The sequence below is a fragment of the Setaria italica genome, chromosome IV (assembly GCF_000263155.2).
Source record: "Setaria italica strain Yugu1 chromosome IV, Setaria_italica_v2.0, whole genome shotgun sequence".
In the NCBI taxonomy this organism is placed as follows: domain Eukaryota; kingdom Viridiplantae; phylum Streptophyta; class Magnoliopsida; order Poales; family Poaceae; genus Setaria; species Setaria italica.
Genome location: NC_028453.1, coordinates 38,973,715 through 38,998,659, shown reverse-complemented (window position 1 = coordinate 38,998,659; position 24,945 = coordinate 38,973,715). Strand labels below are relative to the sequence as shown.

The window sequence follows — 24,945 nt, the reverse complement described above, 5'->3', positions numbered from 1 at the left end:
TAACCCCCCCAACAAGGAACGTTTGCTGCAAATTGTGCCTTCCCTGGCAAAAGGGCTTCATCTGAGTCCAGGATGCCGAAGGTGCGGGCAATGTTTTCAATCTAGTTGGTGGTTTTTGTTTCTAATTGCTTAAATTCACTATCTTGGTATATGCCGTGTTAGTCCCAAAGATTTTAGCTTATGTTTCCGATTCATGTCAATATGTCATAATATTCCCTGTAATAGCTACTCCTTTAGTAAATGTAAGTTTGTGTTTTCTGTTGTTTATTCATTATACTGATTCATTTCATAATATGTTCCTTATAGGTGTCAAGATTTCATAGCATGTGACGAGCTCTACTTGTTTTATGTTCTTAATATTAAAGTCATACATGGTTGGGTGTGTGATCCGAATGACAAAGAGTTCTTCAGTGTTCTTGGCAATTGCTCTCGTAGTACCCTGCTGAAATCAATTAGTCGGCCGGGAGGACTTGCGAAACTTGTAGAAGGCACCAGTAATCCGTCATCTTTGAGTGAGTTTTTCTATTCAACTTGTTAGTCTAAGATACTGTGCGTCAAAGGGTTTTTTCTTCCCTTTTCTTTATTTACTTGTATGTAGTGAAAGGATTCAAGGGTTTGTTTAGTCAGGCCTAACGATTTATATACTTGTATCTAGGTAAAAAGATTCAGAAGTTTGCTGAATCAGGCCTAACAAAATATGGGTATGCTTTTTTGATTCATAGAACCATTGTTTTTCTCTTAACAATTATGCACGAAGTTAATATGCAATTTTTGTACTGTTCCAACAATTTAGGTTGCGCATCTTACACGAAGAAATAGGCGAGCGTCAACTCGCAATAATTTGCATCAATGATCAGTTTGACGTTATCTATAAGGTACGAAATCAATCATGCCCCTGATCATAAAATTCTTTTCTCCATGTGTTTTTATGATACTTGTGTACATGCAGTGCTCTGGTGATCTGTTTGTACTAGAAACAGATGGGCACGTTCTGACAAAATTTGGAGAAGCCCTGTGGAAAAGGTTGACGCTGGTATGTGATGTTACACTCACTCTAACCAGTTTTTGGAGTTTGGTATTATAATACCATTTGATATCTTTGTCCCAACCCAAATGACAGATGGAAGAAGAGAGCTTCTATGTTACCATGCATTTTGATCCAGTCAAGGGGCAAAAAAATATCCACAAGGTATGTTTTTTTTTTCTTTTTTACAAGCAAAGATAGTAAGCTCCAGTTACGGTGACATTCTTGCTAGTTCAAGTAAAAGCCGAGCTCTTTAGAATGTTGCTGATACATGTCATACTGCTAGTGTGTTTTGTTTCTGGTGTAGCAAAATCTCTTTCCTCTGGCAGTAATTAGCACTTTTGCCAAATGCGAGTATATTTGGGTCTGTTTTGTTCTTGACCAAACCTTGCTAGAATTCGCCACACATCAGTGCGCCTAACTTCAGCTGGCATTTTCTTGGGCAACGGCTTAGGTATTTTTCTGGCAAGCCTTGCCAAAATTCTGACGTCCATTTTGTCCGCTGCAAGTTGCGGCGTGGCTGCCTTGGGTAATGAAGTAAACAGGCCCTTCATCTACACCATCTTCATAATTTAAGCACACAACCCCTCTCATCTAGAGTTGCCAGCCAAAGTTTCTTGGCAACTGCACAATATAAAAAAAGTCTAGAACGATTTTTTAGCCTTTCCCTTTGACCAGGGTGTTTCTAGTCGGTTTACTTGTTATAAAACATCAAAGAAAAAAAATTTAATCCGATATAGCATACTTATGTCACTATGTGATTAGCCTTACTAAATAATTTATTTCTGCGTATTCAGTCCTTGTATCCACACTCTTATCCATCCGAGACTTCATTTTTTATTGTCTGACTGCTAATGAAATAACAGGCTACTGAGTGGTTGGAAAGGAAGCTGTCAGAACTGGATGAGTGTGGTGACAAAGGGAAGAAAAAGAAGAAGACTCCAATAAACATCGTAAAGAAAGTGGAGGAAGAGATAGAGGTTCCCAAGTCAGCAACATCGGCATCTGGGGGGATAAAGCAAAAGGAAGAGGTACCTGAGCCAGAAACATCTGGACACGATCCTTCTATTTCTCATGCGTCCCCGCCTGAGAAAGAAGATGAAGAAGCGAAGCCACCAACAATTGCAGACCGTTTTCTTGTGTTTCTGTCAGAGTAAGCTTCACTCTAGAGTTCTGCTAAAAATAAATAAATTACTAGGATTTTTACTTAATTTTGAATACCCAGGTTTCAAGTTGGTGGCAGTGCTCCTCTTTATGAAGGTGTCGTAGCAGGAATGAAATCTATTAATCTGTTCATGTTGCATGTCCCATTTTCGTTTATTCAACAGTATGATGGAGAACTTGCTATAGAAATCCAGGATGGGTACCCCAGGTTGGTGCATTACCCCCTAAGTTGATATCATTCTGTCCATATCTGAGGCTGTTTTTATTAAGAATTCTTGCCTTTCCAGCATGAAAAATGAACTGCGACAATCTGTCATCTCCTACCTTGTGAATCACGGTTTTGACAAGAAGGATGCAACAGTGCATGCACAACTTGAAATAATTGCTTTGCCAGAACCTAAAAGGTATGCTTTTGTGATCTATCACCCGCCATCTAAACACTAAAAATGACAATTTGTATTTGGGTCGACTAGGAAGCTGATGATTTGATTGCATTTTTTTTCACATGCAGCATCCAAAAGTTTATCAGCTTTGTTGAAGATAATGAAATGGTTCGTCCATACGAACTGTACAACAATACATGGGACAATGCAACAACACCAGCTGCAAGGAGTATGGGACTAGGCTACATAAATCACATGTTTGATAAGTTTGACATGGGTAAATGTTGGGGCAAAGGGGACAATGAATGGGATGTGAGAAACATGGAAGTCAGGAGCAATGGGAAAGAATTTGTTATCAACAAAGAAGCTGATGAGGAAGCAACTCAAGATCTTGTTGTGCACAACTTGCTAAAGTTATTTCAAATAATACATCCTCGCTTTCAAGGCAAGACTGTCAATCGCCTCCCTGTGTTTTTTGACAGTTTGCATGCTGATATTCTTTCAGCACCCGATCCAAAGGGTGACCGCCAAACCTGGAATAGGTATGCAAAAATGATGAGATCAGCTCTTGCACTGAAAGCGCCATTAGTAAGGTCCGGACTGGTTACCAATGTCTATAGAGTGCTCTCTTTGCGACTCTTACTAGAGCCTTCAAACCTTTTTGCACTTACAAAGAAGCTTAGAGATGATTGGCGTTCGTCTGCTAGAACCCTTGAACCATTCTTACAAGTATACAGTTACAGAAACGATGTGTCCGATCAATTCGCCCGTGATAAATGGGAAAACAGCCACTGGGATGTTGTGAAATATTCTCGGCACTTTATTGAGCATGTTCTTCTTTACTTAAAGGTAACAGTGAACTGGTCTCACATTGCACATTCTCTTTAATTGCTCCATTCCTGAAATTTTATTTGCCAATATGGTGTCTCTATTTGTTGACAAGTGATGTTAATCCGATGATATTTTTTTAGAGTAAGTCGTTGCTTCATGACATTGCTATTGTGGAGATGATGATCTCAAGATGCCTTGAGAGACATATTGCGAGGTCAATTCGAGCCATTGTCATGGAATATGGCGTAGAAGGAATGTAAGATTTTTTTGTTTCTTAAATATATTGTTCTGTGCTTTACAAATTGGTTAGTGAAAGTTCTCTTTTATAGGTTGTCCACTGCATGGGGTTGTTTTGAAGGTTCCGAGTAAGTTGGCTAATATGAGATTCGAACTTGGTTCTTAAACATACAGATTTGTTCTTACTTGTCTATGTTATGTGCTTATAGATGCATGACCATGCCTCTGCAAATACTTTCCCAAGTTAGCATTGACGCTGTCGCTAAAGAGGGTGAAAACGAGGAAGACGTGATCTCTTCTGAAGGTAAACAGTGTTCGTCCACAAAAATGTGTTATCTGTAACATTGTAGCATTTGAATCCTTTTGTATTTAATGACATTGTCTTTTCTTCTGCCAATTTTCAGAGCGACTTGTGATTCATGTTTGTGGAAGCAAGGTGTGGCCGCTAATATCTTCTATCCTTTTAGTTTTACAAGTCGACGCTCACCTCTACTTATTTTCATGTTGTGCAGTCAGGTGGGCTTATGGTGTACTCAGAACTTGGGAGGACATACAACCCCTCAGATGATTTGGCTTCCGAGGAGTCGAATGGTTTACCGGCTGCTCCAATTGTCCGGAATCTATCTTTGGCTGGGCTCAAGGATTTCCTGGAACAGAAAGGGTTCAAGGTAAGCAGTTTCCATTTACACTATCCCTCCCTGTGTTTCTGTGCGCCTGCGCTTGATGGTGCTGCTGTTGTCCTGTCCTAATTTGCTTGCTTTGGCCTAAAAATATCTTTTCAGGTTAAATCATCAAGCGATGGTTTACAGCGAGAGGAGTACATCTTGGTTGCTAAGATTGTTAGGCCGGAAGAAAGGGTAAGCAGTGGGGTATTATAGCATCCATTTAGGATTGATGTGCTGATTACTTCTGCCAGGTTGTCTTAAGTCTTGACTACTTACTCCGGTATATGATGTGCTGCAGAGTAACAGGGATGCGCCAGAGGTGCGTGTCGAAGGTGTGTTCTCTGATGAGTACCAAGCCTTATTCTTGAACGTTAGTATGTGGCTGTCATCTTCTGATAACCAGAGATCAGAAACGTAGTGGACTACAAACCGAGTTGTATAAATTCCTGCTATATCAATCATTTTGGCCCCTGTAGACTAATGAAATTCGGGCGAGCCACGCTGTGGGGGGGGGAAAAATGCTGCTATATGTAGTGAATGCTGACCGATGGATCGATTGCCATGTTTAGTTAGTCAGTCTCGGGTTGATTTGGTAGGTATTTGAATTTGTATTATTGGTTGAGAAGCTCCTAAGCCTTGGTAGGTGTTTGAATTCTGAAACACCACGTTGGTGTCCAGTCAGAGAGAGCCAATCCATTGTGTGCCGATGAGTGAATCAGATTGATCCCGCATGAGATGTTTCACCTGGATTGAATGATTCTGAATTGGATGGTACAATTTAAGTTGTTTGGTTGGCTGTCTATGGAATTGCACGAGCTGGTAGACATTCATGTTTGATTGCCTGAACCTGAACCTGAATGGCGATGACGATCCGGCAAAACATCTGGACGGTATATTCCTGGATCAATGCGTCCTGGACGATCTCGTTCGATGCTGGGAATCAAACATCATCCGGGACGTATGTTGGTAGAGAAGACGTGGTTTTTAGTCTCCGTGGAGAGCCAGCAGTTGTATGCATTTTACCACACGCCGCCTTCTTACTCAACTCATACATTTTACAAGCACAGCAGTGGTATGCAGGAGGTAGCAGCAGGTCTACGGCAAGCTGAGGCGCTGTTCCTGAGAATATCCAGACGACGGAAGCTGATAGCTAGAAAGAAAATGAGCAACCATCCAAGATTAGATTGGGATCGAAAAATCAGCTAGCGAGCGAAGGGAACACCCACACCGGGGACGGCCACTTCCAGAGCAGGTCCCGCGCCGCGCCCGGTAGCTCCCGTCGGTGAAGTACACGCGGTTGCCCCTCAGCTCGCCGCCGCTGCCGCTGCAGTCCACCGGGACGCACAGCGACGCGCTCTTACCCAGGAACACAGCGCGCGCGCCCAGGACGCGGCTAGCGGCCTCGCCGTCCACCTCCGACCACTGGGGAAGGTCACATGCTTCGTCGTCGCCGGCCTTCCACTCGAAGGAGTCGACGCCGGTGGTCGTGTACTCGACGTACTCCGGCCGGGGCTCCCAGGTGTACCCCGCGTGCGCCGCGCCGCGGAGCCGGTGCACATGGAGCAGGTGCCCCGACTCGAGCTCCACGAGGTACCTGCGGCACGCCGCCAACATGGCGCACGCGCGGGCCGAGCAGCGGCACGGCGGCGCGATCGCCCTGGATGGCGTCGGCGTCGCGTTCGTCGTCGTAGCGTCCATGTCCCATGCCTCGACGCGCCCCGCGGTGTCCATCGCGTAGACCGCTCCGTCGGCTCCGGCCGCGCGCACGGCGTCGACCCAGCAGCGGGCGGGCGTGTCGAGCAGGGTCCATCCCGCGTCCCCAGCTCGGGCGACGGCGACACGGGACAGGGGCTGGCAGATGAGCAGCACGGCGTAGCCGCCCCAGGTCTCCCCCGACGGCGAGGCCAGGCGCCGCGGCGCGGACACCACGATGGCCTTGTCGTAGACCTCGTACCGGAGCCTGTCGGGCGCGAGTGTCGCCGGTGGGATCAGCACCTCGCCGTCGCAGTCGTCGGCGGGGAAGAAGCACCGGAAGTTGTAGCTTTCTACACGGCCGTCCGCGCCGCGGGTGGCGTCGACGAACGGGAGCGTGGCGACGGACGGCAGCTGGACCTGCGCGCCGGTGACCGGGTTCAGGAGATGCAGCTCCGAGAAGGCGTCGGTGGTGACAAGCCACCCGTCGGGCGACGTGCCGACGCAGACGCGGCCCGAGGCGGCGGGCGCCGGCTGCCGGATGGCGTACGCCCTTCCCTCCGCCAGGCTCAGGAACCGCGCCTCCATGAACCTGGCGTCACCGCCACCGCCGCCCCGCCGCGTGCGGCCGGGTTGAAGGGGAGCATGAGCCACGGCGACAGCGGCGCGTTGCTTCCGAAGGCGGCGGCCGACTGCCACGAGGTGCAGACGGCGGGGAAGCGGAGGCGGTCCGGCACGGGGAGGCGGGCGAGGATGGACTCGAGGAGGTCGCGCGGGAGGTCGGCCCAGCCCGGGCCGTCGCCGGCGGCGGCGAGCTTGCTCATACTAGACATTATCGGTGCCGTGCAGCAGAACGCTTGAACCATTCTTACAAGTATACAGTTACAGAAACGATGTGTCCGATCAATTCGTCCGTGATAAATGGGAAAGCAGCACTTTGTTGAGCATGTTCTTCTTTACTTAAAGGTAACGGTGAACTGGTCTCACATTGCACATTCTCTTTAAGTGCTCCATTCCTGAAATCTTATGGTGTCTCTATTTGTTGACAAGTGATGTTAATCCGATGATATTTTTTTAGAGTAACTTTGGCGGGCCGTATGCCGTAGTCGATTCGTGTGGGCTGTTCCAAGACTAACGGAGTCAACGGACATTAACAATGTAAAAATAATTAATTGAAAATACGAGCATCTCTTCGACATTTGCTAGCTTGGTGTTTACTATTACACATTTTTACCAGAAAAATATGTGCAGGTGCCAATGAAACATTTTAATATTATATTAAAAAGCAAAGGTACAGCAACGCATAGATACAAGGAAACAAGTACTAATGTCGTTGCTTGCCACTTTTTTTGAATCTAGAACACCATAGAATTTTCTGTGCGCATGCAGTACGTACTTGAACGGCAGTAGCTAGCAAGCACAGTGAGCATTGATCGGCAGCACCGAGCAGTGACAAGCTAAACTGTAGCACAGCAAGCAGCGGTATAAGCAGATGATAATAATTCATCAAAACTAAATAATCCAAACCACCGATAATCTAGATTGTCAAACAGCACACAGCTTAATAGCTAGATTACATAACCTTGACTTGAGGGGCAAACAAACAGGGCCCTGCAGCAGATATGTACTCATGTCATAAACGGCATGAGATCATCAAACCAGCTCGAGCACTGATGCATCATACAATCAAGCCAGGGTAAGCGAATGGTAAACTAGGAAACTCCACATTTTCTGTGCCTTCATGCAGGCTTGATTCCTCCCAGCCATCTTCATCACCTGTAACAGCATCCAGTGAGACAGCATAAATAGTTTAATACTTGATGCTTATGCTTTACCTTCCCCATCGCATCTGCTAGTAAAACTCTGGTCGCCTGTTCATTTGTTATAGTAAGATGGAAAAACTTCAAATGCCCCCATTTTGTAACAACAGACCAACACACAACCCACGCTTGCAGGTGTAAAATTCCACCCTGCAAGTGCTGGTACGGTGCTGTGGTTTCACCCATGTGTGTTTGAAATGCAAGGTGCTCTATCTGTTCTAACTAACAGGGATGCTAATCCAACTCAAACCTCACCGGGATGGGTACGGGTTCAAAAAACCACCCGTGGGTGCAGGGTGAAGGATTTCGCCCGTTAGGCAAAAGTGCGACGGGCAGGTTTTAACTCCACCAACACCCCAATCCCCCCACTAACCGCCCGGCCGATGAGATGATCCTAGCTATGTTTCTACCCGTTTTTCCCCAAATCTATAATTGCAATAGAAATCAAAGTGACTAATTACAGCGGATAATTATCCACAGCCAAGCATGTGAAAAAACCCAAAAAGAAACTATGGGCATATCGAATCAATGCAAGCTAACTGAAATATGCAGTGGACTGACACAGGCTATGGTTCAGTGATCAGGTATTCTCATTAATTTAGAGCTCATCTTTGTAGACCCACTCCCATATCTTGGAGCAGGATTTAATTTGCAGCTGCAATACTTAATTAGAGCAGTACCTTTGGTAATAGGAAGAACCCTAGCCTCTGGGGCGATATACTTTGAGATGTTACTTGGGAAATACATGACGCCATCACCGCGTTTCTTTTCAGTGGCAAACTCAGCTGAGCCTAGCAGAACATTCTTCCTCGCATCAAGAGCGATAACGAATGCCTTCGGGTCCCGGAATCTGACTCTGGCAAGCAAGTAAACGACATCATCATTGATGCCAGGAGCTGGGTGGGACACCCAGAGGTTCTGCAAGGCTCGCACTTGATTTGCTCCTTCAGGTGACAGCAATCCAGAGTTGAGCATCTTTGACTTGGGCTTGCTCTGGATCGTGGTGTGCGATGCTTTGGCCTCGCAGTCCTTGATCCAGTCATCCCACGAGGTACTCATCTTGGAGTTGCTCCATGTCGTGATCACCCAGTCAGACATGAGTGAGTGAGGAACGGCTGTTTCTTCATCGCTGTCGCTATCGGTAGGCAGAGTCTTGAAGGTGGTGGAGACGATGGCTTCCAAATGAACAAACCTGAGGCTTTGATTGATGACGGCAATCCCGCGGAGGGATTTTCCGCAGCCTCCTATGTCAGCCCCCCGACCATTGTTGCATGTCAGCAGGTCCATCGGCACCGGCAGGGGCACACCACGGAGCTCGGGCTTCCGGTGGAGCACGTCGCAGATCAGGATGCCACGCCAGAGATCGACCCAGCCCATCGTGCCACCTTCGCCTCCGATGGTGATTACGGTGGACGTGAGATGGTAACCAAGCCGGATTGAGTTCATGGTGATCTTGAAGGGGAACGCAGCCTGCGGCGCCACCAATGGCACCACCTCCTGGCTCCAGGTCCAAGTCCTGGAGTCGAAGCGGTGGAGATCGTACACGCCAGATTTGTTTGTAGCTATCAACGCGGCGACGATGAAGTCGTCGTCCCCGCAGAGAAGGAGGCCTGCATCCTCGTCTTGGAAGGTGGGAAGCGGGGACGGCAGCCGCTGAAGCGACGGAACCTCCCCGACCCGGTAGACGAAGTAGTCGTAGTCGCACGGCGAGAGGTCTGGGAGGCGAGGGCCGATGAGAACGCTGAAGAGGATGATGTTTTCAACCGCGCGGACGATGCGTGGGGGCTCGCTGGTGAAGTCAACGCCCGAGCATTCCACAAAGAGGATTGTGGGGAGCAGCGGACGCTCGGGGCAGCTTAAGGATGCCGCGATGCTGGTCCCCCGACTGGTGAAGGCCATGGCGGTGGTGGCGTTACGGAGTAAGAAGTTGCCGTGGAAGCCATCGGCGTGGAGGAGGACGCAGTTGGAGAGCGAGATGCTAGCCATGGAGGAGGGCGAGATGCGATGGAGGTGATGCGATGGCGGCGCCGCCGTAATCGAAAGGGAAAGGGGAGGGGAAGGAGGATGGGGAGCTAGGGTTCTTAAGGAAACCATCCGACGGTTCCGAGTCACGCGCTTTAGCGGTGCTGACCGGGCCGGGCCATCCCTGGCCGACAGGGGGGCTTTCCTTCTCAATTGTTAAAGGCTTTCTTATATTAAGAAATAGGCCGACGAAGCCCAAGGTGGTCGCGTTGGGTAAGGCCTGACCCATTTCATTCAAGTCCATTTGGTTCTCCGAATTGGAAGTGCTGAATCGAATTGTCCGGTTGGAAGTGAATCATTCATTTAATTTCTGGCATGCACGTGTTTCCAAAAAAGTAAAAAAAATTTATATATATAAATTCGAGAACAAGATTTATTCATGTAAATGAGATTTCAAAATAATTTTAAATTAGCTTTTAAGGTACATCCCATTCTCTTTACATTGATTACAAGGTAGAAATAGTATTTCATACCTGAATAATTCTTTTGCACGAATTATATTTTGCATACTTTTGCACAGATTTAAATATTCGTGTAATAGATTTCAAAGTAAACACCAATGTCAAGCTAAGCCAATGCCTCCTTCCTCCTCCTCGCCACTGCCCTTCAGATCTTTGCCAAAGCAATTTATTAGTCAAAAGAAACTGCAGCTATTCAGTTCTTTCTGAAAGAAACATCATCAGTACTACCCGTGAACGAAGACTTGAAAGAAAGAATTCACAGAAAGAGCTACCCAGTACACGGAGCAATGCTGTCAATATTTACTCAAAGAAGATCGTTCCAACTTATAGGATTGCAAAAAATAACGGAGTAGCATTTTATCGCTGCATGTTACCACTGTTAGATCTCAGTGCGTTCAGGAAAGATCAATACAAGATTTATGACTAAGGGGGTGTTTGATACCAAACACCCTTGCTAAAAGTTGCTAAAGTTAGTTTAGCAGCTAAAAGTTGCTAAAGTTGAGCTGCTAAAGTTTAGCACTTTAGCAAGTTTTTGGTTGCTAAAACTTGCTAAAAGGTAGGGTGGACACCCTTTGCCCCTCTTTTATTGTCCAGTTTTCTCTCTCCCCAGCGGCAGCGGCACCCGTACCCGCATACTCAGCTTCTTCCCCAGCCGCAGCCGCACCCTCCTCAAGAATCCGCCGCCACCGTCGGCTTTTCCAGGCCACCCCCGCCGCCGGTTCGTGCTCCCATCCCCGCCGCACCACCCTCCCTGTGCCATCCCCGTCGCTGTTCTTCCCCCGGATCCGCCATCACCACCGTCTCCCACCGGATCCGCCGTCCTCGCCGCCTTCCCCACCGGATCCGCCATCCCCGCCCCCTTCACCACCGGATCCGCCATCCCCGCCACCTTCACCACCGGATCCGTTCCGTCAACCCGTCCAGCTACATCGCAAAGGGCGGGAGGGGCGGTGGGCGGTGCCGCCGCGCGGTGTGGCTCCGGCCGTCAACACCGTCGCCGCGGCTGGGTTCGGCAGCCTCGTCCTCACCGGCTCCGCCGACGGCACCGTTAAGGTGTGGTGTCGGGAGGCAGCGGTGGCCAACGACGACCGGACGAGGCACATCCTAGAGCGGGTGCTCCGGGAGGGCGATGACGCGGTAACCGCGGTCGCCGCTTGCCCCGAGGCCCGCGCCGTGTACGTGGGCTCCTCAAATGGGCTCGTCACGTGCTGGCGGTGGGGCGCAGGCGACGGCGGCGAGCCAAGGCTCGTGGGTGTGCTCGCTGGCCACCGGATGGGCGGGAGGGAGGAGGGAGGTGGGAGGAGAGAGGAAAGGAAGAGTACCTTTAATAAGAGTACATAGGTCTTTTTAGCAAATTTTAGTTTAGCAAACAGCCTTAAAAGTTTAGTAAGGGTATCCAAACAGCCTTTGCTAAAGTTTAGTAACTAAAGTTTAGTAAATTTTAGTTGCTAAACTTTAGCAAAGGGATCCAACAAGCCCTAATGAATGGATCCTTGAGTACCAAACAAACAAAAGTACTGAACGAATTATTGTGTATATGGATTAAGTATATGAGGTGTTTGGTTTGAGGAATGGAGTCATATCTCATCTTCTCACTTCTCACTTTTTTATTTGGTTTGTGGAATGAAATGAGTTGATCCTCCACCATCTTATCCCTCACAAACTGATAAATAGTATAACCATGAAGAATGGGGTCATCCCACTAAATTTTATAGGGTCAACTCATGATGATCAATCTCATCTAAGATGAGGTGCAGTGATTCCTCAAACCAAACACACCAATAGTGTCTGACACCATACCTGCTTATGTTGCTACCGCTGCGACCCATCACCCTCCCAAATCCCCAACCCTTGGGGCTGGCCACGGTAATCTTCGTTGGTTAATTACCTCACCAAACACATGGCATTTTTTAGATAATAGATAATGAGCAAACACATGAACTGATGAACTGGATGCCAAGAACCTTTCTCTTGCACCATGGGATGCCAAGAACCTTTCTCTTGCACCGCTCCTGCTTGGCCTAGGAAGAGCTCTTCCTCCCACATTGACTTGATGTTGTGTGCCTGTTGAAACTGCCAGTTCTAACTTCACATGACAACAAGGATAAGGGGATTCGGGGAGAGAAGAATAGACAGCAGAACGATGGAGAGAGGAGAATAGCCAGCACATGGTCGCGATTAGTCATTAGTGCCACACGCCTTGACGAGTCGACGTTGTTGCATGCCATGTGGCCTCAATGAGCGCTCCAGCCAACGACCCTCTACTGTGGCATTACATCGAATATACTGTGGTGTGGGCGAGGCCGGTGGCACCGAAGTGAAGCAGGTGTGGACGAGCGAGGAGCCAACGAGGCCCGGGGCCATGTCGGCAATGCAGAGGGCGTAAGTAGAGTTGGATCCACGACGGGTAGTTCCATGGGAGACCACAACTAGCTGGTGCTTCGCGACCTCATCTTTCAGCTCAAGACATTGGGCAACAGAACGTAGAGAGCATAGGGAGTAGATGTACCTGCGGTGGCCGTGTCGCCCCTATCGGGTTGGTGGGCGGTCGCCCCTATCGGGCTAGTGGGCGACGACGGCGCATGGGGGCGAGACATCATCGATCGCGGCTGCCATGTGGAGGGGCGACAGGGAAGTGAAGGTGTACCTGGCACCGCTGCCGCCGTAGGAAGATGATGACGCGGCCCCAACCTCTGACCATGACCCCGAGGGAGCGCGATGGTGAGTGCGGGCAGGGAGGTGGCCGGAGGAATGGGAGGGATCTACACCCCGGTGATGGTCCATTGTGTGTGTGGTGTGTGTTTTCTGATGGTTTCAGAAACTGAAAACTAGACAATCTCCATATCATGCATACTATAATGATTCTTTTTTTTTGAAAGTAGGGAGACTTATATTACTTTAACATTAAAGCATTACAATCACGTTCTAAAGCTGCCGACGAACACCTTTAGAAATAAAATTAGAAAAAAGCTCTCGCCTACCTATCTGGCCCAACACATGAGCCACCTCATTTACGCTGCAATGTCAAAAAGAAAGTCTAGAATCCTGGAATAGATGCAAGATTCTTTTAACTTCTTCAATAACAAAACAACTGGGAGAAAGATTTGGAGAAGTAACTCTGAGTGCTTCGACTGTTCCCAGACAATCTGATTCCAACCACATAGGGGCTTGGAATACAGAAAGAGCACGACAGATTCCTATTAAGGCAGCTAAACATTCGGCCTCTTCAGCAGATTTGCAGAGCCGATCATTGGACCAACCAGAGAAAATAACTTCACCCAAATGATCTCTAGCAATGAAGCCAAGCCCAGCATGTATGGTGATGAGATCAAACCAGCATCCACATTAAGTTTAATCCAACCAGGGGGAGGAGCCATCCAAGGAGGTGTTTTCTGGGACTTCTTCATGCTGTCTAGGTGGGTCTTATATGGGTCAACAAACCCAGAAGATTTTCCTTTAGCTGAAGATGTGTTGTAATCAAACATACTTGGATTTAGAGAGGCAAGATAGCTTTCCAATAAGTTCACAAAGGCAGAGATAGAGCAATCCCTGTCAGATTTATAAGCCCGGCAATCCACTAGGGGTTTACCCAAGTGGTTGATTTGTAGGTGAGGGTGATGGCAAGACCAAGAACTGGAAGGTAATCGCGAGAACACGAACGAGACACGAGGGTTTTAGACAGGTTCAGACCTCCGGAGAGTAATACACTACATCCTGTATGTGTGGATTGTATTGCTTGTATCTCCATTGATGTTCTGTTCTCCGTTGCCCCTAGGAGGCGCCCTTGGTCGCCTTATATAGTCTGGCGACCAAGAGTTACAAATCGGTTTGAATTTAATCTACTCAGTATTTACATGGAAAACAACCTAAGTTGGATTACAAAACGCGTCCCATGATGTTCGAGTAGATTTGGATTGTCTAGTTGCCTTGACGTCTACTCCAAGTAACTTCATGACCTCGGCCCGCACGTCCTAGTCGGGCAGGCCCACTTGTCAGGTCCAACTAGTATCCTGATCGGTGGGGACCCGTGGGGTACCTGGGGTACCCATATCCCTCAAGCTCCCGAGCAATGTGTTGGTGAATAGGAACTTGAAGTCATCACAGCGAAGCTTGAAATGAGGTTGGCTGAAGCTGTGAAGGCGTCATGGTGATGAGAGGCTGCGCAATACTCAAAAAAGAAGAAAATTCGAGCGAGCGCAGAGCCAACGCGTAGAGCGTAGACGAGTACCGAGTTGATGGATGTTGGCATCTAGTAAGTCGAAGCGAAGGTTACGAAGGGCGTCGCGAGACGCACTCCGTAGGAGTAGCCCCCAAGCATTGAAGTGATTAGAATAATCAGTCCAATGGTTAAGAAAAAGGAAAGTTATCATCTTGAAATTGATCCTAGTGCCTGAGCACGAAGGATAGGCATAGCCACAAAAGCCCGCCGACCAAAAATGTGTGCCCAAATCTCTGAAGATAAGGACTGAAGCAATGATAGGTAAGTGACAAAAATGTCTTTGTTCACGGGAGTGTTGCTTCGTCAAAACAACTGCAGGAGAGTGCTATCCTCCAGTACTTGAAGATAAGGCATGGTCGTCACGTGGGTATTGTAGAGTCACGGTGGTATGGAGGGGCTCTGTCGTGTGTCTTCGTGGGTGTACTGTAGCGTCTTGGATGCTAGTCGGCAACCCTGCTATAAATAGACCCACCATTCATCTTGGAGAGGCATGGCTCAAGAAATAGCGCTTGTAGGCCTGAAGCTTGTACTTTTTGATAGGAGTGGCGATGATGAGGACATCACATGCTCGGATACAACCATATTGGCATCTTTTGACTCTGAGGTGAAACAATTCTTTATCATAATTATATGTGATACATTTGATGAATTGATGCTGCACCATGATGTGTATTCGTTGTCAATTTCAGAAATACATACATGGATCAAAAATAGTGTTAAACACACATGGAAGGCATGGAGGACCAAAGAAGTAGATTGGGGGCCAAGTCTAAGTATTCCTAACGTCCTCCACCAGGCCACCACGTCACTTTTGGCCCAAGGAAAGAAAGAGCTCCAATCCAACACGTTTTGGTGCTGGATTCGGACTACAGTTCTGGCCCAACTTGCAACGACCGCCACGACCTCATCCGGACTCCGTTTTGGGCGTTCGAGTACTCCTTGGAATCCTTATGAAGTCTATTTTCATATGGATCCGGACTCATGTCCATATCTATTCTGAGGCGGCCGCAATCATTGAAATACTACCGAGAGGTTTTCTGTCCACAGGTGCTGCGTCGCCCTATTTTGGCCCGATGGGCCGTGTATCAAGTTGGGTCCATTAGGGATGTGTCCTAGGGTTGGAGCACGACCCCAACACCCCCCTGGTCGTCCTCCTAGGTATTAATAAGAATTAGAGCCACCACGAACAGATTGGGTTTTGTTTTGTTGAAAGTTTAGCCATTGCTACTTCCTTGTAGACGCGTGTGTCGACTAGACCATCCGTTCTACTCGATTCAGAACCCCAACTTTGTGATTTCAGATTTGTTTTCATCTTTATATTTGCAATTCAGTTGCTTGTTCTACTTGTTCTTGCTTGTTCTTCGATTGCTTGCAGGACGAGTGCCCTAGTGGCCGGGTGACGCGCTCCACAAGATCGCGGCAGCCATTGGAGGTGGTGTATCGGTTGCTAAGGCGCAGCTTGGAAGGCTGTAGTCGGGCCGTGAACGTCGTCTCCATCCACCAATCGAGTTATCCCACGCCTCTCATCGAAAGATCGGGAATCAACCCTAGCGGGTTCATATCAGTTGGTATCAGAGCCAGGTTTATCGGTGAGAGACTTCCAGTTCCTTGCTGTTTTTTAATTACCTATAGTTCATAAAAGCACAAAAAAGATAGTAGATTAGTTTACCTGTAATCCTATAAACCCTTTGAGCCTTTGCTAGCATTGCTTAGTTAGGGCTTGTTGAGTTTTTGGTTGCATCGGTTGTGTCGAGTTGCTGGTCTTAGTGTCTATTCCTTTAGAGTTTTGAGTTCTATCACGTTTTGGTCACCACGAGACCCACCATCACCATATACATCATCGCTTCATTTCTGCCACCACGGTTTCATATGATGTCCGATTTAGGAGTTTAAATACAATCTGGAAACTTGAAGTTGTCTTCTTTCCAACGGATCTGACCTTGCAGCAAAATTCAGTCTGAGCGCTCCACAATCGTCTTAGAGATTTCCGCATCTGCTGTATTAGCAAGAGTTGTTAAATCTAATATACGAAGGGGCTGTGTGCTATAGCCTTATTGTTTGGGTTGTTATAGTACCAAATAAAAGATTTAGGCCTCTGCAAAAAAAAAGAAACAAAAAAACAAGAGAAAGAAAAAAAAAGAAGAAGAAGAAAAAAAAAGACAAGACAAGGGGAAGAAAGAAGGGGCTGAATCTGTTGTTTTCTTTGTGCTGTGCTAGTTGCTCTTTTCAGTGACTACCTTTGTGCCTAGGCTCACGTCTCTAGCATGGTTTAGCCTAGGACCAGCACAGTACCACCGTTGAATGATTACTCAACTTGCTTTTGTGACTAACGTGGTGCTAGTATATTTCCTTGCTTAAGCCCACCTACAGCTCCACATATTCGACTACAGCTTGACAGGTTTTTTTTTGTTGCTGCGGCACCGATACACTTCACTCCACGGTTGTAGACTTGTTAGTTGCCGTCACCTCCTGTTTGGCTTGGTAAGAACTTGTAAGGGCTTGTTTTTACAAGTTGAGTTTGAGAGAATTACAACCAACATATCATAGTAGTTGACAGGAGGATACATATTATTTTTGTGTTTCTTGTTTCCTACTAACCATGGCAGGTGATACGGAGATTTTGGAGCTGATGAAACTAGACTCTCATATTCAGAGTGTTATTCAACACTTGCCGTTATATGATGGTAAGTTTGATCCTAAAGCTTACATTGATTGGGAGATAAAAGTAGATAATGAATTTGATGAGCATGACCTGTCCGAGAAACAAAAGATTTATATTGCCTCTAATGTTTTGACTGAATATGCTTTGCTTGAATGGAAACGATTTGTAGGCACAACAAAGTTCTAGAATCTTGGGAAGACTTCAAATTTCTTTTTAGAGATGCATTCATTCCTGAATATTATGCTAATTATTTGCTTGAAAAATTAGACAACTTGAGGCAAGGTAGTAGGACTGTGAAAGAATACTTCCATGATTTTAAAATTTGTATCATGTATGGTGGATTAGATGAGTGCATGGAAGATGTTATGTGTAGGTTCATGAGAGGGCTCAATTCTGAAATTCAAACCTTGTTGCTAAGCAAATCATACATACATATTGGTCAATTGTTTTGCCTTGCTCTCAATGTTGAAAAGGAGATTCTATTATCTGTGAATACTTGCAAGAATGATGTGACCCATTATATCCAAAATTTGTCCACTCTCCATGCTAATGAAGAGCAACAAATAGTGGAACCCATTGCTGATTTTCCTTTGTCACAAAATGAATTACTTGCTGTTCGTTGTGATAAAGAGGACTTGTGTGCTGATGATTCTTTTACTCCTATACCACAAGTAGTGAATAAGTGTGATACTTTTGGTTTGGAATCATACAAATGTGCTGAAGATAAGCTTTTTCATCCTATTACTTGTGCACAAGATGAACTGAATTTGCTATCCTCTTTAAATACTTTGGGTTACATTGAATTTGATGTTTTGTGTAATCTAAATTGTCTAAAAGAGAAACTTCAATTTGGTTCTGGTTTGCCAAGTTTTAATCATTGTTCGCTTCATGCAATTGGCAAATATGATAGCAAAGGAGAATATTTAGTGCATAAAGTTTATGTTTGCTCCACTCTGAAATATCCTTTTGGGCTACAATACCATGATCAAATAGAGGGCTGCACTAACACTACTAATGTCTTGCAAAGTTTTTCTAGTTTTTCCCATATGCAACAGGGTAAGACCAAAGAAGGGGAGCATTACTGGTTGTGGCCATGCAGCATGGCCGTCGCTCCGTGCTCCAACATCAAAACAAGCACCTTAGAATGCCACTGGAGCAAGTCGAGGACGACTTGCAGCCAAGAAGGGGAGAATGATGAGGACATCACATGCTCGGATACAACCATATTGGCATCTTTTGACTCTGAGGTGAAACAATTCTTTATCATAATTATATGTGATACATTTGATGAATTGATGCTGCACCATGATGTGTATTCGTTGTCAATTTCAGAAATACATACATGGATCAAAAATAGTGTTAAACACACATGGAAGGCATGGAGGACCAAAGAAGTAGATTGGGGGCCAAGTCCAAGTATTCCTAACGTCCTCCACCAGGCCACCACGTCACTTTTGGCCCAAGGAAAGAAAGAGCTCCAATCCAACACGTTTTGGTGCTGGATTCGGACTACAGTTCTGGCCCAACTTGCAACGACCGCCACGACCTCATCCGGACTCCGTTTTGGGCGTTCGAGTACTCCTTGGAATCCTTATGAAGTCTATTTTCATATGGATCCGGACTCATGTCCATATCTATTCTGAGGCGGCCGCAATCATCGAAATACTACCGAGAGGTTTTCTGTCCACAGGTGCTGCGTCGCCCTATTTTGGCCCGATGGGCCGTGTATCAAGTTGGGTCCATTAGGGACGTGTCCTAGGGTTGGAGCACGACCCCAACACCCCCCTGGTCGTCCTCCTAGGTATTAATAAGGATTAGATCCGCCACGAACAGATTGGGTTTTGTTTTGTTGAAAGTTTAGCCATTGCTACTTCCTTGTAGACGCGTGTGTCGACTAGACCATCCGTTCTACTCGATTCAGAACCCCAACTTTGTGATTTCAGATTTGTTTTCATCTTTATATTTGCAATTCAGTTGCTTGTTCTACTTGTTCTTGCTTGTTCTTCGATTGCTTGCAGGACGAGTGCCCTAGTGGCCGGGTGACGCGCTCCACAAGATCGCGGCAGCCATTGGAGGTGGTGTATCGGTTGCTAAGGCGCAGCTTGGAAGGCTGTAGTCGGGCCGTGAACGTCGTCTCCATCCACCAATCGAGTTATCCCACGCCTCTCATCGAAAGATCGGGAATCAACCCTAGCGGGTTCATATCAGGCGACCATCTAGAAATCTAATGCCAGAAGAATTCTTGTGAGGAACACCTGGGTCCTCCTTCCCTTTGCAGTCTCTGTGGTAAGGTCGGGTGGTAATGATGCTAGAAGAATCCTCATGAGGAAGATGCATCATGTACTCTATGCTTTGTCCAGGACACCTCTAGGGGAGGCCTTGAGTGCAGCTTTCTTGTATCGCACTTTTTTCTTCATTTGTGTTGTAATGTCGTCTATCCTGGAGCTGTTCATACACGCTTTGTGATATGTAAAGCTAGGAATTTGATTCTAGCTGAATGAAAATATGCCTTTGTGTCTTCTTCTGGGGGCTTTTTGTGTGAGGCCACAGAGACGTGCTGTGTTGGTTCTGGTATGCTGGTCCCTGAGGTTATGAACTGGTTGTGTCGAGAAGGCAAGCCGAGTAGAATTAAGCGCTCAACCCTTGAGGGTGAGGACTGGCAGAGCCGCGAAGGCACGCCGAGTAGAATTAAGGCACCCAGCCCCCGAGGACGAGGACTGGTGGAGCCGTTAAGGCACACTGAGTAGGGTTAAGGTGCCCAGCCCCCAAGGACGAGGACTGGCGGAGCTGTTAAGGCACGCCGAGTAGTGTTAAGGCGCCCAGCCCCCGAGGACGAGAACTGGCAGAGCCGTTAAGGCACACCAAGTAGGGTTAAGGCGCCCAGCCCCCGAGGATGAGGACTGGCGGAGCGTTAAGGCATGCCGAGTAGAGTTGAGGTGTCCAGCCCCCGAGGACGAGGACTGACAGAGTTTCTAAGGCACGCCGAGTAGCGTTAAGGCGCCCAGTCCCCGAGGACGAGGACTGGCGGAGCCGTTAAGGCACGCTGAGTAGTGTTAAGGTGCCCAGCCCTCGAGGACAAGAACTGGCAGAGCCACTAAGGCGCGCCGAGTAGAGTTAGGTGTCTGGCCCTTAGGACAAGGTGTGATAAAGGCTCAGAGGCATGTCTGTAATGAAGATCCTGCAAATTCTATCATGTGCAGATGACGCTAATGGAAGGATCCGAAATTTTCGCTCGGCATATTGCACAATGCTAACAAAAGGCCTGCAATTTTCGTTCGTAACTCACACTATCATCTCCTTTAAGAGCACGAGTGGCACGAAGCCGTTATTCACTTCTTATCTTCAACCTTTCGCAGCGCCGCCACCTCGAGCCTACTGAGCGCTCCGCCACCGCACTCGCGAACCCTAGGTTACACTGCCACATTCCATAGTCCTCTCACGCACGCGCCACCACTACCGCCTGAGCTGCCACGCCACCTTATGCAAATCAAAACCCTAGTCCACTTTAGATCCAAAACTCAAGCTCGCGAATCAATGGCACAGTCCAATGTCCTAACTCCTTCCTCGGTGTGGATGAAGAGCATGATGATGTAGGAGTGGATCCAGGCCCTCGTCAACCATGGGCTCCTTGGTCCGCAAGAACCGCTCGACTAGAAGCCCATCGCTAGTCAGGAGTTCTCGTCCGAGGATACGGCGAAGGTGGTGGTCTTCACGCCATTCTTCGAGTGTGGGTTTGGGATCCCCACTGGGATTTATTTCACGGACTCCTCCATTATTACAAGATCGAGTTGGTACACCTTAACCCTAACTCGATTCTGGATATTTCTATCTTCATTCATTTGTGCAAAGCATACTTAGGCATCCCCCCACTTCAATCTAAGGTGCTATCTTTATTAGTTGAAGCCCGTAAATACTAAGGGTAGAAAGGATAGGGTTATTGGAGGGGGGGGGGCTGGATTCTCATTGCATCCCAAGAAGGTGCATGAGTACTTTGACCTTCAGTTGAAGGATTCTCACAAGGGGTGGCATGCCGAGTGGTTTCTCATCACCAATCAGAAGCTCGAGCTGCCGCCGTGTACGGGTTTTGGGCCTGTGTCAGTAGTCGAGTGGCAGAATCAGCCGACCTCGGAGGAACAGGTCCAAGTAGATGAGTTGTTGGAGAAGATCGCTGACCTGAAGGTGTAGGGACTAACGCCTGCAGCTATTGGCATCAACTTCTATCAGAGGGCCACCTAGCCAATCAAATACCGAGTACATCTGTTGTACGAGTACTCGGGTCTGAATGATCCGACTCAGGAGGTTGCTGGTGAGGTGTCCGATGAAGAGGTTTTCTTCGGGTATCTAGGTTGTTCAAGGGCGAGGTCAGCAACCAGAACACCCCTAAGGCCTCTTCGTTGAGGAGGCCATTGCCTACCTCGGTGAGTATGTATTCATTTATTTTGCCATCCGCCATTACCTGGTGGGACTCAAGGGGCGCCCCACAAGATCTGTTCGGTTGACGTGCCGGTCGCCTCGCCGCCCAGCCTTGAGTTTGACTCTGAGTCGTATTTTGGGCCTGCCATTAGTGCAACCGGCGAAGGTGGTGGGGATCAAGGTGCAGGGCAGCAAACCTGGCAGGCTTGGGGAGAAGCGGCCTCTTTCCAAGGTGTCCCAGCCGATTGGGAGGAAGAAGAACTTGACCGGCCGAAAGAAGGTTGTGTCGAGTACTACTATCGCTGCTAGGTCGGGCGGCGAGGCAAGGTCCAACGCGCCGAGTCCGGCTGCGCTGGACAAGGAGTCGGAGCCTGCGAGGACCATCATGGCTGACGTAGCACACCTTAAGGAGGCGTTGAAAGAGAAGATGCAGAGCGGCACCATCGGAGATGCGCCTACACCGCCTCAAAAATTGTGCCCAAAGTTGCGCTTGAGGAAGAAGAGCACTATCTAAGTGTTGCCGCCTTTGTACTTTCTATGCTTGGGATAGTAGTCTGACGTATGTGTGGGTTGCTTGCTGTGGTGATGATCCAGGGCTGGCATGTGGTCTGATGATAGTAGCGCCCAGCTGCATAGGTGCTCAGGCTAGACTGAGGCCACCAGCGGTCGCGCCGCCGAGCAGTCGCCAGCAGCGGAGGTCGGGACTGTCGTGGGTGATCGCACTGAAGAGGTTGCACCAACTCCTGCATCGCAACAAGTTGAGGTCGGCGCTAAAGCCACTAACGACAGCATGGCCGGCTCCAGGATTACGAAGGAGACAGAGGAGGAAGTCGAGGTCGAGGGGGAGACCCATGAGGACATCGAGGTCGGGGATGCGGCTAGGGAGGACATCCAGGTTGAGGACGCAGCTGGGGAGGACATCGAGGTCAAGGACACATCCCAGGAGGACGTCGAGGACGCTGGGGCCAATCCTCAGCAGGGTGGGGCGCCCATGAATGCTCCATTGCCTGACTTGCCCCCCTTGGGTGGAACGGATGATCCCCACGCCTTCCCCTTCTCCGAGGCTGAGCTTGCTGTGGACATGGCGTAGGATAGGGCAGCTATTGCCAGGTTGCGGAACATAGGTTCCAAGATCTCTGATAGTACGATTTTGAACAGGGTTTGGCGGATCATGCTAACAAGAGGATGGAGGCGGTCCTCCATGCCGAGTGCCTTTGTTTCAAGGTGGCCTACTTGGAGGTTGAGCTTGAAAAGGCAAAAGGAGATCTCCAGAGGCAGCAATCTCGCTACGACATTGAGAGGACAGTGCATGATGGAATCATGAGAGGTACCATGTGCCGATCTGTTTTAATAAACTTTGCTTTTGCAATCTTGATGCTGATCCAATCTTCTGTTGATTCTGCAGATTCTGTGGCGCAAATAGCCTGGCTGCAGCAGAGCCTCAAAGAGAGCAAGGGCGCCAAGGCGCGTCTCAAAACTGAGCTGCGAGCTGAGAAGGATATCATTAGCTCGGAGCTGTCAGGTATGTAACACCGACTTGTTAAATCATGTTTTTTCTTGGGTATTGTTGTGCTGAAGCAAACTTGACGGTCATGCAGACTCCAGGAAGAGAGAGGAAAGGCTTCGGTAGGACCTCAAGGAGTGTGAAGACTCCAACAGGTGCCTTCTGGAAGAACGCGACACAACGGTGAATCGTGAGTATGCGGTCTCCCAGAAGCTAGCCTTTGAATCCAATGCACGCAGGGACCTCGAGCATTGCTTAGAGGATGTTGTAAGTAACCTCCAGAATGACCAACATGTAATTGCAAGGTTGGAGTTAGAGCTAGGGAGGTTGCAAAAGTCGGCTGGCTATGTAATGGACATGATCAAGGCAGACACTGATCTAGCCAAACCAACACCTCTGTGGGACCGTCTCAAAGCTGCGCCGAGTCAACTGAAGAAGTTGGTGAAGGATACTGCCATTGAATGTATGAACAACACTTTTGCATTGTTGGCTTCGCACTTCCCGACAACTCCCTTGGAGCGTGCCGCTACTGGAATCGTAGTCGACTTTGATGAGAACAAAATTCTTGAAGTTGCTGATCAGTACCATGATGCAACAGAAACCATTGTAAATGATCTGGACGTGTAAAGTAAACAAGGAAAATGTATTAAACTATTTCATGCAATGGTGAATGTGATGTTCTTGTTTGTATGAGATGAAATAAGAAATTTTGTCCCTGCCTTAGCATATACAACATGATAGCGTGTAGCTGAGGCCTATAGCCTCTAAGCATGTAGCCTCATTTGACCAGTGTCCTGCTGAGAGCGGATCTCGAGCTTGTAGGAGGGATGAACGTGAGGTTGTCTATGTTTCGCTAACGAGGACGCCGACTACACGAGTTAGTCGTATAGCCTCGAGAGGGGGAGGAGGCAAAAGCATGACCCAGAGGTCGGCGCCAGGGGAAGCCCTCTAGCTTTAAGCGAGCAGACTGCTGAACAGGTTGGGCGGCCCCTGAGCGTCAAGGACAGGTCAAGAAAGAGAACAGAAAGGCAGTAGGTACGCAAAAAGAACCATAGAGGTTTTATTTATTCAAGATAAAAAGGGAAACAGAGTACATAGCTTTATATTCTAAGGGTAGAAGCATCGTAGATGCTCAATGTTCCATGGATTGGGGACGTCAGAGCCGTCTGCCCATTGTAGTCAGTAGGTGCCTGGTTGGATGACTTCTTTGATGATGAAGGGGCCCTCCCAGGGTGAGGCCAACTTGTGCATGCCCTTAGTCTACTGGACCCAGTGAAGCACTAGGTCGCCAACGTTGAAGGAGCGTTCCTTGATATTACGATCATTATAGCATCGTATTTGCTGCTCATGGCGTGCATGCTGGATGAGGGCCGCCACTCGATGCTCTTCAAGGCTGTCGATGTCGACTTGCCAAGTTTTTTATGCCTCGCCTTCCTTGTAGTACTGGATGCGAGGGGCACCAAAGGCCACATCAGATGGCAAGATAGCTTCTGAGCCATAAACCATAAAGAAAGGGGTGTAGCCGGTAGCCCGACTCTTCTATGTTCTTAGGCAGATGACATGGGGTAACTTGCGTAGCCACTTGGTAGCATATTTGGACGCGTCATCAAAGATGCATGATTTGAGGGACTGGAGGACCATCCCATTTGCACGCTCAACCTGACCATTGCAGCATAGGTGTGCTACTGAGGAGTAGTACACATCGATGAGGTTGTCTTGGCAAAAATCCTAGAACTCAAAGCCTGGGAACTGTGCGCCAAGGTCAGTTATGATTCTGTTAGGCACTCCAAAGTGGTGCATAATTTCTTCCACAAACTGAGCTGCTTTAGTCGACTCAATGCTGGTGAC

General features: G+C 48.0%; 3 protein-coding genes across 3 annotated transcripts in view; 1 reads left to right on the top strand and 2 right to left on the bottom strand.

The window, feature by feature from the left end:
* LOC101762448 overlaps positions 1 to 5,106 on the top strand; it is a 6,208-nt gene extending 1,102 nt beyond the window's left edge. The window contains exons 2-18 of the mRNA XM_022826229.1: positions 1 to 81; positions 307 to 512; positions 656 to 701; positions 794 to 875; positions 950 to 1,033; positions 1,121 to 1,189; positions 1,891 to 2,177; positions 2,250 to 2,396; positions 2,476 to 2,592; positions 2,700 to 3,420; positions 3,543 to 3,658; positions 3,732 to 3,767; positions 3,849 to 3,943; positions 4,044 to 4,075; positions 4,152 to 4,307; positions 4,422 to 4,496; positions 4,603 to 5,106. Of these exons, the coding sequence (XP_022681964.1) occupies positions 1,121 to 1,189; positions 1,891 to 2,177; positions 2,250 to 2,396; positions 2,476 to 2,592; positions 2,700 to 3,420; positions 3,543 to 3,658; positions 3,732 to 3,767; positions 3,849 to 3,943; positions 4,044 to 4,075; positions 4,152 to 4,307; positions 4,422 to 4,496; positions 4,603 to 4,722 (1,971 nt within the window). The 5' untranslated portion in view covers positions 1 to 81; positions 307 to 512; positions 656 to 701; positions 794 to 875; positions 950 to 1,033 and the 3' untranslated portion in view covers positions 4,723 to 5,106. The remainder of the gene's footprint in view (positions 82 to 306; positions 513 to 655; positions 702 to 793; positions 876 to 949; positions 1,034 to 1,120; positions 1,190 to 1,890; positions 2,178 to 2,249; positions 2,397 to 2,475; positions 2,593 to 2,699; positions 3,421 to 3,542; positions 3,659 to 3,731; positions 3,768 to 3,848; positions 3,944 to 4,043; positions 4,076 to 4,151; positions 4,308 to 4,421; positions 4,497 to 4,602) is intronic.
* Positions 5,107 to 5,223: 117 nt separating this feature from the next.
* Positions 5,224 to 7,175, bottom strand: LOC101774605. Its single transcript, XM_022826230.1, is given in 3 exon segments — positions 5,224 to 5,573; positions 5,576 to 6,614; positions 6,617 to 7,175. Coding segments are annotated over 3 exon segments (1,356 nt in total). The 5' UTR covers positions 6,863 to 7,175; the 3' UTR covers positions 5,224 to 5,502.
* Positions 7,176 to 7,310: 135 nt separating this feature from the next.
* On the bottom strand, positions 7,311 to 9,889 carry LOC101762028. Its single transcript, XM_004966318.3, has 2 exons — positions 8,497 to 9,889; positions 7,311 to 7,772 (listed from the first exon to the last, which is right to left on the bottom strand). Exons 1-2 carry the CDS (start codon positions 9,800 to 9,802, stop codon positions 7,675 to 7,677), a joined length of 1,404 nt encoding a protein of 467 aa, XP_004966375.2. The 5' UTR covers positions 9,803 to 9,889; the 3' UTR covers positions 7,311 to 7,674.
* Positions 9,890 to 24,945: the final 15,056 nt, after the last annotated feature.